General features: G+C 55.3%; 1 protein-coding gene across 6 annotated transcripts in view; it reads right to left on the reverse strand.

Moving 5' to 3' along the window:
- ACTN4 (actinin alpha 4) overlaps window positions 1-12912 on the reverse strand; it is a 72978-nt gene that overhangs the window by 10734 nt on the left and 49332 nt on the right. For 3 of the 6 annotated variants that reach the window (XM_077852877.1, XM_077852837.1, XM_077852857.1), the window contains exons 4-11: window positions 12698-12784; window positions 11631-11718; window positions 10884-10962; window positions 9630-9711; window positions 7750-7835; window positions 4427-4519; window positions 2597-2827; window positions 1856-2003 (exon numbers count right to left, since the gene is read on the reverse strand). In XM_077852877.1, the coding sequence (XP_077709003.1) occupies window positions 1856-2003; window positions 2597-2827; window positions 4427-4519; window positions 7750-7835; window positions 9630-9711; window positions 10884-10962; window positions 11631-11718; window positions 12698-12784 (894 nt within the window). Of the gene's footprint in view, window positions 1-1855; window positions 2004-2596; window positions 2828-4426; window positions 4520-7749; window positions 7836-8817; window positions 8904-9629; window positions 9712-10883; window positions 10963-11630; window positions 11719-12697; window positions 12785-12912 lie in introns of all 6 variants that reach the window. The other 3 variants (XM_077852868.1, XM_077852829.1, XM_077852846.1) reach the window with 1 other exon arrangement.

The following is a 12912-nucleotide window of genomic DNA, read 5'->3' on the forward strand; positions in this document are numbered from 1 at the left end:
CTCTGAACCAGTTGGGCTCTGGCTATAGACTGAATCAACCTCTCCTAAACGCCTTTTGGGTGAAGTCCAACCCTAGTCATTCCCAGGAGAGGAACTCTGGTGGGCCATCATATCCACACCCCTCAGCCTCAGGACACCATCTTGCCAGGACCTCCTACAGCTCCAGGTGGGGGCTGAAGAGCTGATCACATGGGCCATGAGGCCCGAGAAAGGAAGTGCATGGGGATGGTGCCCAGAGCCCATGGAAGGACAGTGGAGAAGCAGGACATGGATGATGAAAGGAGGAAGACAGCGGAGTCCAGGAATGGAGCACGGATGCTATAAAACCCACTTACACGCCCCAGGACCCTCTGACAAGAGAAAAGCCAGAGTCTGTGGGGTTGTGAGTTCCCCGGGGCAGGGGCCTCGCCCCCCCCTGGGAAAGTACTGGGCTCAGGAAGAGCCGAATGAAAAAATAAATGAACAAATGCACCAAAGGGCATGGACAGGCTGCTTGCTCCAAGATGGAAAGTGGCCCCCACCCCTGGCCCCAGTGGACTCTTGAGCCAACTCTTCATTACCTGGTCCACATGTTTTCCCCAGCAGATGGATTAGGGTATCGCTCTGGGGCTGGCAGCTGCTGCCAGAAAACAGTAGCCTGCACAATGTGACGAGGGCATTGGCTGAACTGCAGCCAGGGGTGTGTGGGACATGGGTCCTGGCTCTGCAGATCTTGCAGGCTTGTGTGTTCATGGGCCGGCAGGGCTGGGGCAGGGTCTGTACGGGGGCATCTAGGTAGATCTCAGCCTCTGGCCTGTGCTGGGGCTGCCTGCCCAACAGCTAGAGGAGCTCTCAGAGGCACAATGGGAACCTCATGGGAGACTGTGGGGTGGGAGGACGTCACACTAAACCACATAAAGAGTGTGACCAGCCAGGCAGAGTGGGGGCAGCAGGACACACCCGGGAAGGAGGCGGCCAACAGTGGAAGGACAGGCGTCCTGGCTCGTGGCTTTCCCAGGCACTGGCCGAATTCTAAAGGCTTTCAGACCCCTGGGACTTGGAATCTCAGCCACTGTGTGGGTCCTGACCGAGGGCCAGGGACATGATGGAATTCCACATCTAGAGCCAAGGGAACAGGCAGCTGCAGAGCTTCTGAGAAACAGGCACCACTGGCCACCCTTTTGGGAGAAGCTATTCTTCAGGGGGCCTGGGCCTCGGAAGGGGAGAAAGAGCTCCTGGGTGGGTGTTGCGGGTCAGTGTTCACCAGCTGCAGGCCAGGCAGCCAAACCAGGAGGCAGCTCCCTGGCCTTGCCCATAAGGACTGTGCTCAGGCACACGGGCTCTTCTGTGTGAAGTCCATGGTCACAAAGTGTGCAGGCGTGGGGAGGTAGGCAGAAAGTCCCCCTCTCCCCCTTAGCCTGGCAGCGGCACCATCCTCAGGGAAGGCAGAGTGGAGGGACAAGGGTTCCCTTCTCGATGGAGCCGGGACAAGGTTGGCCAGTGTTCCTGGATGACAGCCTCCGACCACCTAGAAGGGGCCCACCTGTAAACACTCTCTGATGCCAGAGCAGACTAGGCAACTCTGCTCTGAAGCGTTCCTTCTCCCTGGGGCTGGGTGAGCCCAAAGCAACATTTCTGACAGCCACATCCCCAAGCAGCAGGAAAGGGGGCCTGACAAAAAGATCCAACGACACACACAAAAAATAAATAAATAAATAAATAAATAAATAAATAAATAAATAAACAAACAAACAAATAAATTAAATTAAATTAAATTTAAAAAAAAAAAAAAGATCCAACGACACAGAAGGGGCTGTGTGCACACATGTGTGCGTGTGTGAGAGACAGGAATGCTGAGGGAGCTAGAGGACCGTACCGTCGGTCCAGGCCTCGTGGATGGAGGCCTTCTGCCGGAACTTCTCTGCCAGGTGGTCGAGCCGCTCCAGCCTGCGGATCTCATTCAGCAGCCACTCCTCATAGCCCTTCTCGGCCTGCTCCAGGTGCTGCCAGCCGTTGTTGATGTCCTGTGGGGACACGAGAGATCAGGGCTCACAAAGGGGAGCTGGGGCGCCCTGCAGGGCAACACTTTCCTGAGGGATGCTGATGGCAAGGCAGGCAGCAGAGATGGGCTGGGTTACATCTAGCCTCTGCTTTGCTATATCCACAAGCCTAGACAGGGCCCCTGCACATGCCGGGTACAATTCATTTTTTGCATTAAATGAGTAAGTGACAATGAAGGAATGCCATGGCCGGAGCTATGGGAGCCAGGTGACTGTGCAGTGAATACCATCCCTCTTCTGAAAAGGGGCCTTGAGCACGTGGCCGTCCTGGAATCATGGCCAACTGCGGTCCAAATTCAAACAATGACACACAAAATAAGGTGTGGTTTGGGGATGAGTATAAAATTCCAGGAAGTGATGAGGGGAGGAGGAACGTGGTAAAGAGTCAAGCAACCCCCTACCACACCCTTGCACCCCAGAGGCTACGCCTTCCAGTTAAGAAAGCCTACGTTGGCCAAACAGTAAGCCTGGCGGTGGCATGGAGCTGCCCCTCTGTAGCTGGCTGGGGCATTGGGCCACACCTCCTGGGCCCGGGCCGGCCAGCCCCAGGCACTCACCGACACCATCTTGCCCTCGGAGGGCATGAAGGCGGGCCGGTTGCTGAGGCGCAGCTTGGTCTGCAGTGTGTTGAAGTTGATCTCCAGCTGGCACTTCTCCTGCACCTTGGGCGGCTTATGGACGCGCCGGTAGTCCCGGAAGTCCTCCAGCTTCTGCTGCATCTCCTGGATGGTCTTCTGCGGCACGCGGTCCTCCAGCCACGGGATGGTGCGCCGGATCCACTCCAGGAGCTGTGGGCCCATGAGACGTCTCAGAGTGCTGGAGGGGTCTGGCCCCATTCACAGGCACCAGGGATGTGGGTTTTCAAGGGCCTCGCCTTGGGGATCATCCCTGGTCCCCAGCCTGACTTCTCCAGGATTCCCGCTGGGATTCTATGGCTGTGTGCCCCCTCTGAACCAGCGCGCTATTCTCTGGTCACTTCTTATTCATGTGTTTGCTCTTGGGCTTCCTATTCCACAGATCTAAGCAAAGTGGCCTCATTCAAGTGCCCCTCCCACCACACGGGCCCGCTGCTGTCATGCTTGCTGAACTCAGCACTGAAAGAGACATCTCACTGCTTCTTGTTCAGGGGTTATAAGCGCCTCCAGGGCAGGGCCCACAGCATGCTGGGCTCACTTGAAGGTGACCAGCATACACTGCAAGGGCCTAGGATGTAAAAAATTCAACAGTAAAATTGGGGGGATAAAAGTGACACGTATTTTTATGAGCCACTCATACAGTGAGGCCAAGGTACAAACAAGCAAACAAACTAGACATTCCAGAACAATCCTAGGAGAGGAAAATCAGTTCTTGCCCAGTATAGATATGCTTGAAGAAGTGGTTCCCAAATGTCAAGCTCTGACAAAATGAGAAAACCAAGGAGAGGGGTATCTAGGTCTTTACATCTTGATGCATGGTGCCAGCTGCCCTTTCTTAGGAAGCAATGGGATTCCAAGATAGAATCTTAACTTTTCCATGGTGTTAGAATGGTGGTTAACAGATGGTAGCTTTTTCTTTTAATTTTTAAAAAATTTTAAGTAATCTCTGCCCCAAAATAGGACTTGAACTCATAACCCCAAGATCAAGAGTCCGCTGCCCTACCGACAGCCAGCTAGGTGCCCTGCTAGCTTTTTCCACCAGTCTCAAAGAACAGTCAAACCACTGCCCTCGAGGAGCTTCAGAATCCAGAAGAGAGGTACTCAACAACCTACATTCCCAACTGAGTTTCTAGGTTCAGGCTCTGGAGTGGAGCTGCCTGGGTTTGAACCCAGCTCTTTCCTCTACTGTTAGCTGCGTGCCTGGTCCCTGACCCTCTGGGTCCTAGATCCCCCCTCGGGAAAGGGGTAACACGAGTTCCCTCCTTCTGGGGCTGCTATGGAGACAACAGATCCTATTCTAGAAGTGCTGGCACATGGCCCACTATGACAAACCACAGTCCTGTCACCCTATCAGCTCCGGAGTCTTACTCCATCCTACAGAATTGATCATTGCAGAGTGAGGGCATGGGAAGCTTTTTAAGACCTCCCCCAGTACTTCTGAGGTGGTGGGGTGTTCAGCAAACTCTGTCCTTGAGTACCTCTGCAGGAACCCAAGCTCAGGACTGCAGGAGCCAGGGAACATGGTGACACACCGCCCTGACCCCTTAGCCTTGTGAGACTCGCCTGAGAGGTCACATACTGGTTTGGCCACAGGCCAGTCTGGAACCTTACGCCCTTATCTAGAAAAGTGTCACTGCCGTACCTGCTCAACCCTCTGCAAGTGTCACATGACCTTTGGCCAAGGGTAACAAGAGGCAACCCAATTCTCCTGCTCTGGTGGGGCCACCGGTGTGGAGTGAGTAGCAGACTTACGTCACTGGCCAGCCTCTCATAATCTTCCATGAGGTGTTCATTCTCCTGGTTGACAGCCAGCACCTTGCAGATCCGGTTGGCAGCGGTCTCGGCCTGGGGCAGGGGAAGCACCACAGTCAGGGTTGCCTGGGAGCTAGTGACCCTCCCTCCTGCCAGGCTCATCCCCTGTAAGCTGGCTCATCCATAGCCCACACAGCACTCCCCAAGGAAGGAAGGAGAGAAGCACAGCTCCAGCAAGATGGCACCCTGAGTAGCTGTGTCCTGATGGGTTCTGCCGATGTCCCCAGAGCTTACGGCTAAGGCACACCCCCCGCCCCCCAGATAGTTGGGCCCCTTGGATCCCTTGGCCCAGACCCTGGAGGGGCTGAAGGGGGCCAGGGAGCCCCTCACACTATGACAAAAATGGATTAACAGGCCCACAGAGAGGAAGGCTGAGTAGTGACGCTAGGTGGGGTCCTCAGCTAGGCCAAGCCCTGAAGGAGTCTCCCCCTGGGTGGGAAGGTCTACTGCAGAGAGGCCAGCACCAGAGAGCTGTGGCAGAGGAGGTGCTGGTGCCCCCAAGAAGTCTGTGCATAGGCAAAGTACACGTGTCCCCTTCCTAATCCTCCCCTCAGAGGTGGGTGTTGATGGCTCACTGGGGAGAAGTCACAATCCAGGGGGCAGAAGGGAGCCAGGGCTTTGGAGAGCAGGAGCAGTGAAGACTGTGACCAGTCTCTGCTCAGAACTACAGGACTATATGCTGCCTTGTCCTGCTGTGGGGGTGGAAATTCAAGGAGTGGAGAAGAAGGAGAGCGAGGGGGTGCCACACGGGGAGAGAAGAGACTAGGTACCTTTCAGGAAGCACAGAAAGAGTCCAAGAGGAGAAGTTGAAACGGCAACAGAACAGGAACAGAAATAGTGAGGAGGGTCTACAGAGCGGTGGGGAAGGAAAACAGAGAGGCTTGGGGATGGCTCCAGACCCGCTGGCTGCGGGCACTGACGCCCAGCCTCTCCCATCAACACGCTGCTTCTGGGATGGACGGGGAGGTGAGTGGGGGCCAGCCGAGATCAGGTGCGTACACATGTGCACACACATGCACACATTGTGCATCATGCTGCAGGACACACATGAATGGCCCCAGGCAGTGCTCCTCAAAGACTAGGTTCAGGAGGGCCTCGGCTGATGAATACCCAGCCCCAGTAAGTGCAGGAAACAGAACTAAGGTCACAGCTTGTGAGGGCATCATGGAGGTCAGTCCCTGAGCCCTGACTTCAGAGAGACAAGGGGCACCCCAGCGCTCAAATCCACCCTGCTGGGCAGACCCATGAAGGTGCGAGCTGCTAATCACCGGTGCTCTGCTTCACCACTGAATTCCTGGCACCCAGCTCAGGGCTGGGGATGTTTTAGGTACTCAGCACTGATGAATGAGTGAACAAAGGAATAAGGAGCAAATGCTTAGTGACCAGAAATAAACTCTCAGGAGAGAATGGGCATGCTTCATGCTAGGTCTGGAGTTCGCCTTGTGCTCATAAAACAAAACAAATGCCAGAGAGCACTCTTCTAAGAGACAGGATTGAGTCTCTGAGGACAAAAAGCAGCAATAATAGAAGCATCGCATGGCTGTCTTGAGAAGTAAACACAGGCTGGGGGAAGCCGCACCCACAGTTGGAGAAGCCCAAGTGCTGCACGTCCCTTGGTGAGCCGCCGGCTCCCAACAGCCTGGCCTTTACTTCCTCTCTCACAAGAGGGGCCCAGCTGCCTCCAAAACCCCCGAATGCTCTGGCCTGAGCTTTCCTGCCAGTATCCGCTCCCACAAATCCCTCAAGGCCTCCCAGCCCCCACCACAGCAGAGTCCAGTGCTCAGCCCAGGAAGGCAGTTTGGTGAAGTGGTAGGCAGTGAGGCTGGCCTGAGCCTGCAGAGTGGTGAGTTCCACGGCAAACGTGCTGTTAGTTGGGTTGGGTGTGAGTCCAGGAATCCCAGCACTGCCCACCCTCGCTCCCCTTGCCTGTGCCCCCCAGCAGAACACTCCAAACATAAGCTCCAACCACACACACCAGATAGATAGTGAGAGGCCACGAAACTCACTCTGTGGCCACGGGGCTAGAGGGATGATGGTAGACAGGGGCAAGCCCCACAGGCTGCTGACCACTAGCTCACTGACGGAGTACTCATGGGGCTGGGTGCTATTCTAAACTAAACCCTTTAGCAACCTGAGGTCATTTCATCCTCAGGACAATCTTAAGACAGGGAATGGGATGATCCCTGTCTTACAGATGGGGAAGGTGAGGGGAAGGGACTCATTCGAGGTCGTATTGCTAAGAGGTACCAGAGCAGACCGCCCACAGAAGGCCCCCGCTGGGCCTGGGGCCCTGGAGAAGGTGGTCTGGACAAGATAGGTAGTCTAGTCCCTGTCCTGTGACTGCACGAATGGCTCCTTACCTCCCTGAACTCTGGCTTCCTCCTTTGTTAAATGAAGGTAACAGCACCCACCCGCCCTGGGGTGTGCACAGAACTTGACTAGAAACTGTACGGGCAGAGTCGTTGGAGGACTGCCTAGCATGTAGTAAGTGCTCAATTAGTGAGAGCTAGTTTCTCCTCCTCCGCCCTGCCCAGTTTTAATTGGTGACACAAGTATCAAGTCACTGGGAGTACACTGCTGCTGCCCAAGACCAGAGACTAGAAGGCAGATGAAGGGGACAAAGGTGCCCAGGCCTCTCTCCCCAGGGGCAGCCAGGCACCTTCTTGTGGAAGAGGACAGCTGCTATTGGGAACAGACACTTCCAACTGCTCTGCCCGTGTCAGCAGCCCTGCTGGAGAATGGAGCCCGACAGGCTGGGTTGGCAGAGGCGGACCAAGAGAGGATTTAACCTGCAAATGCCAAGCCTTTCCCGGGGCATTTGAGAGGGGGAAGGAGCTGTGAAGAGAGCCAGAATGGTCAATGCTCCCCTGTGAAAGAGCACAGCCAGGGCAGCAGGAAAGTGGCCAGTGTGGACTACATAAAAGAAGGGTAGGGTGACCAAGGCGTCAGGAGCACGGGTGCAAACTGAGGCTCTGGTGGGACTCAACCACCCTGAGACACTGGGATGCCACCACCCCACAGGGTGGGCTGTGTCCATAGAGAATATCCATGGCGTGTCAGCACTGGATCAGCACTGGCTCAGTGGCTCAGTGGTAGCGCTGGCTCAGTGGTGTCACTGGGGGCCCACGGTCACGAGAACCCTTCCTATCTGGGCCTGTCCTCTGGCCAGGGCTCCAACCACAAATGGGTGGTGGGGACATAAGGGGGACAGCAAGGGCGAGTCTCCAGCCACAGCAGCGAGGGGTGCTCCCGCCCCAGCTCACCTTTTGAGCCCCCGAGAAAGCGTGGTAGAAGCAGGACACGTAAGTCATGATGGCTTTCTCATCTGGCCTCAGAGTGCCTACAATATCTGCGCAGAGAGAGAGAGAGAGAGAGAAAGAGAGGCAGGAGAGAGTGAAAGCTGCAGGGAGGGCGGCCGGGGCCGGACCCTAGGCTCATGCGGGAGGAATAGCGCTTGCTCTGGACTGGAAGCCAAACCCCGGCTCCGGCGGTGTGGGCATGTTTCATTAAGGTTTTGTAGAGGGCGAGAGGGAAGTCCAAATAGGAGGATTCCTTTCCTAACCAGAGCTGGCTTTGTGACACGAGCTACTGGCTTTAGAAAGGAAGACTTGTTTAGGGCCAGAGGGGTCAAAGGCTAACCAATCTTTCTGCAAACATCAGTGAGATCATGTCTTATATAACCACCTACCACCCCAGAATAGATTGCCAAGTGGTCTCCTGGGGCCCTTAGAATAAAACTCCTGATCCCGGGCTACTGTGATTCTAACGTCTTGGCCGTTACCATCTCCAACCTCATTTTTCTCCTCTCAGCTATTCCTTGAATTAGCCCAGCTCATTTCTGCCTCAGAACCTTTGCATTTGCTCTACCCTCGGCCTGAGATGCTTTTCCTGCTGATCTTCATCCGGTAGCTCCTGCCCATAAATCCCAAGCACCCTTCAGAAGCTTTCCGGCGTGGCCCCCAGCTGAAATAGCCATCCTGCTCCATGTTCTCCACTGTGCTCATCAGCACATGAAAGGACTTTATCTGTGGACATGCCTGCCCCCTGTCTTGCCCACCAGAATATAAGCTCCGTGACACCAGGGATCCCACCTGACACAGTCACTACCGTGTCCTCGGTGCCTGGAACAGAGTCTGTTACATATCAGGCACTCAATAGATAGCATGAGAAAAGACTAAATGGGCAGTGATGCCTGGAGTCGGGGGGGTGGCTTCCAGTCGGAGAGAGGCCACTGCCGTCTGCAAGAGAAATGAGGTGAGCGTGGGAGGCGAGAGGCAGCAGCGGCATTGGGCAGTGGCGGCGAGGTGGGCCGGCCTGGCCCTGCCCGGTACCTTCTGCGCTCCCGAAAAGGCATGGTAGAAGCTGGACACATAGGTCATTATGGCCTTCTCGTCGGGCCGGGCCGTGTTCACGATGTCTGTAAGTGAACGACAAGGGTTAAACTGCCCAAGTAGGGGCGGGGGGTGGGTGGTCGCTCACTGGGATCCAAAGTCTCCCAAGACCACAGGCATCCCAGGAGAAGGACCCTCAGAATGGGTTCAGTGACCCCTGGTGACTCCAGTGGGCTTGTCCACACCCTCAGCCCCTCTATCCCCCGTGGTCTCTAGAAAGGCCAAGGCTGTGGGAACTGGATTAAAATGAGGCCACTTCCTCTCTCTGAGAATGGCCTCCAGGGGCTGCCGGACAGTCAAACCCAGGGGCCACCAGAGGCCACAGCCATGGGTCCTGGCTGGGGGTGGTGCGTGGCTGGGAAATGGAGCAAAGCCGGAAAAGGAAAAAACAAACACTCCACTTTGATGGGCTCCGGACTTGGTTGTCTGCAGGAGCCAGCCCTCCGGGGCCACCTGGCTTGCCCATTCCAGGGGAGCAGCAGGACTCAGGCAGGGCTCTGTTCAGAGATGCAGCCCCCAGAACTCGTCCTCTTCAAGATTCTCCTTTCCCTCACTCCCCCAGTCCTCCCCCAGCCCTACCCGAGCCTGTCTGGTCTGCTCGGGCTGCTCCCGCTCTGGCTCCCAGGCAGCACCCTGTCCCTGGCTTGACCAGCTTCATTCAGCCTTTCTCACTGGCACTGCCAGCTAACCTCAAGTTACTGCAAGACATGCTCACGGAACAGGGTGGTGACTGAACAAAGGGATGTGCTTACCCTCCGCATCCAACATCTTGGGAATGTCCAGGTATTTCTCGGCCACTTCGAAGGCATTGTTCAGGTTGGTGACAGGGTCGTCCTGGCGGGAGGGAGGTGAAGGAAGGAGGCAGAACTCTGTCAGGGGCAGGGTGTAGAAGCACAGGGCCAAGGCTGGCCCGGAAGGGAAGCATTTTGGGAAGGGGTAGGACTAAAAGCATTCTTTAGGCAGTTCTTAGCTCCCTGTGCTGATGTGGGGGCTAGAGGGGGATACCTAGGTACAGTCAACTCCCACTCAAAGGAACGCCTCTGGAAATCTTTGTGGGGCAAACTGTCGACCTCTTCTCCAGAGAAAATGCAGGTGTGCTCTTTTATTAAACTTTCCAACCCTCCAGACTCCAGATTAAGACTTCTGTCCTGCAACTTGAGAAAATCTGTGCTTCACACCCAAGAGAGCACTGGGGGGCGGCGGGGAGGGAGTAAACTGAGAGCTTCCAAGGTCCAGCCTTCCTGAAGCATCCTTCACGCTGTCTCCCCACTATCCACAGAATTAAAGATCTTCCCTCACGTGCCTTAGTCAATATCCAGCTAGAGCTCAATCGGGTTACTCGGCAGAGCATGAACAGGCCAAGTGCAGGCTTATACCCCTACCCCCAGTGAGTATGTCCCCTCCTCCAGGGGCCCTTGCCTGACCATGCCAGCTCAGATGTGTCATCCTTCCTCCGCAGCACTTGTCTGGTCCTATTCCCTTCCTGCCCCCATTCAGCCTGAGCACATGTACAGGACCTTGTGGGGCTGGTCTGTTCTGGACACATTATCCTGCTTTCTCCACTGTCTGGGAGCTCCTACAGGGCAGGGCTTTGGTCTTACAGGATCACAAGCCTTGTACAGGCAAATCAGAACAGGACCCTACATGGGAAACACCTGCCAGCAGTGACGGTTTGAAATTCCTTACCACTCTTCTCCGTTAGGCAAAGAGAAAATGCTTCCAGAATCTAAAAGGTTAAGGGAGGGGGAGCTAGATGGCACGGCTGGCCAGGCGCTAAAATAACTGTGGGCAGCCGCAATGGCCATAAAGGGAGAAGGAGATAGTCCCCCAGGGGAGCAAGGGAGGTAAGAATCAGAGCCTGAGGTCTGGTGATAGCTGGCACAGGCTCTCCCAGCCCATCTGAGCACAGAATCCAGCTACAGATGCCAGCAATGGATGGGCTAGGGGAAGGCGTCCCAGGGTCAGGGTCAGACTCAATGTATCTCTGGGCCATGCAAGAAGCAAACCTTTCTCAGCTTGTCATATTCGATCAGCTCTGGTCTGTGCCGGTGGATCAGTGCATTGAAGGCAAGACCGTCCTTCCAGCTGGGGATGGAAAGGTAAAGGTTAAAAAGAGGCCCTCTCACCATCACACAAGCACTGATGGCCCAGGAAATTCATAGGAATGGTTAATTCCCATTTATTGAGGTAGACTGTGTGTGCGTGTGTGTGTGTGTGTGTGTGTGTGTGTGTGCACGTGCGCCAGGCACTGCCCAGAGACAGAATGGTAGAGAAGCCGTGAACGTGACTGCTGGTGCTGGATGGTCTGGGGTGAAATCTCAGTTCTCACTTACTGTCAGTGCAACCGTGGGCCAGTTTCATAATCTCCTGCTCTCTCAGTTTCCATGTCTGTAAAATGGGGTAGTAACAGCACCTACATGCCACTGGATTGTTGTGAGGATTAAGGAGTAAATACATGTAAACACTTACACCAGCCTCTGATGTGTGACCAGTACTTTATGAGCAAGTGCTTGCCACTGGGACAGCATAACCTGCTGAACACTGCGCTGCAAGATTCCCCTGAATGGACAGTCCACTGTGGAGGGAGATGGCCCACTGTGGGAGACCAGTGCCTGTGCTACGTGACTTCCTGCCTTGGTGGCCCTGACCCATGGGGCAGAACCAGGAAAACAGAGTAGGTGGCAGAATAGATCTCCATCCTAGGGAGCAGCGAGGGAAGGAAATGGGCTGGGATGCTCTGGCTGGGTGCTTACCTGATGTGGAAATTCTGCACGTTGACGTTCTTATATGGCGCCGTCTTCCTCTGGCACCACAGGAGCAGCCCTTCCTTGGCAGAGGTCTCTGAGGAACACACAAGGACAGTGAGCACTGGCTCAAATACTTTCGAAGGATACTTTCAGATCAAGGACAGGAGTCAGACGGAATACGAGCACAGCCAGTAGTAAGAACTCCTCCTGTTCCTAGCACTGGCAGGCCTCTGCTGGTCCTAACCACCAACCTGCACCCAGAACCCTGAGCAGTCACTTGCCCAGGAAGTGGCAGTGACAGGAGAGCACCAGGGCCTGAAACTGTGCCATGTTTCTGACCACAAAGCCTGTGCCTTTATCTGCCAGAACATGGTGCCAAACAAGCCTCTGATGCTGGCTTTGCCCACTCAGGGTCTCCCAGATGTGGCTGCTTCAGAGAAGTGGAGTGGGAGGGGGCCAGGTCGTTTGTTCCCCACGCATGGCTCTGTGCTCGACAGACTGGGAGTGCTGGGGACAGGGTACACTTCTGTCCTGGTCACCACTGTGGCCTGCTGCAGGAGCTCCCTCCACGCACTGGCTGGGAGAACTTTTCTCATGCTGTGGTACACACAAGTGCTCGGAGGGAAGTTAAGCAGCTCATTCCTGGCTGGCCTGGCCCTAGGTTCACAGAGGCAAAGGTCTGAGGGTGGGGGTGTCAAACAGAAACACGAAGGTGCTGATGTGAGGGGAGGACCAGGCCAGGCCTGACTCCATCACTAGTTTGCTCTGTGTCTCAGATTCCACCACTGTAAAATGGGACCAATCATGCCCCTTTGACGAGGACTGTGTGAGGGTCCACTGAGACGGAGACCTCAGGAGCCAAAGGGTTCTGCGTGGGTACCCCCCCCCTGCAGCCGGGGCCAGCATCTCACTAACCACTCTTGTACAGGGCAGGGGCCCTGTGAGGGACTCTGGGGAAACAGGGCAGGGCCTCAAGCAGGAAAACAAAACCCCAACACTGTCATCTAACTTGCCCCAACCTAGAAGCAGGGCAGGGCAAAAAGGCTGTACTCTGCCAATCTGTGGGCTCTCACCTTCCACAGAGATGTCTTGGATGGCAAACCTGAGGATGATGGTCCAGATCATTCCCAGGGTCATCTTTGCATTGCCGTCCACAATCTCTGCAAGCAGGGAAGGGGGCAGACGGTGAGAAGGTTGTTAAAGCCAGAGGGAACTCCTTCTGCCTCTATGTAGATCAGCTCTGATTAGCCTCTGCACATGTGCTGTGGGCCACACAAGCCTCTTCCTA

This window comes from Canis aureus, chromosome 1 (assembly GCF_053574225.1).
Source record: "Canis aureus isolate CA01 chromosome 1, VMU_Caureus_v.1.0, whole genome shotgun sequence".
NCBI lineage: Eukaryota > Metazoa > Chordata > Mammalia > Carnivora > Canidae > Canis > Canis aureus.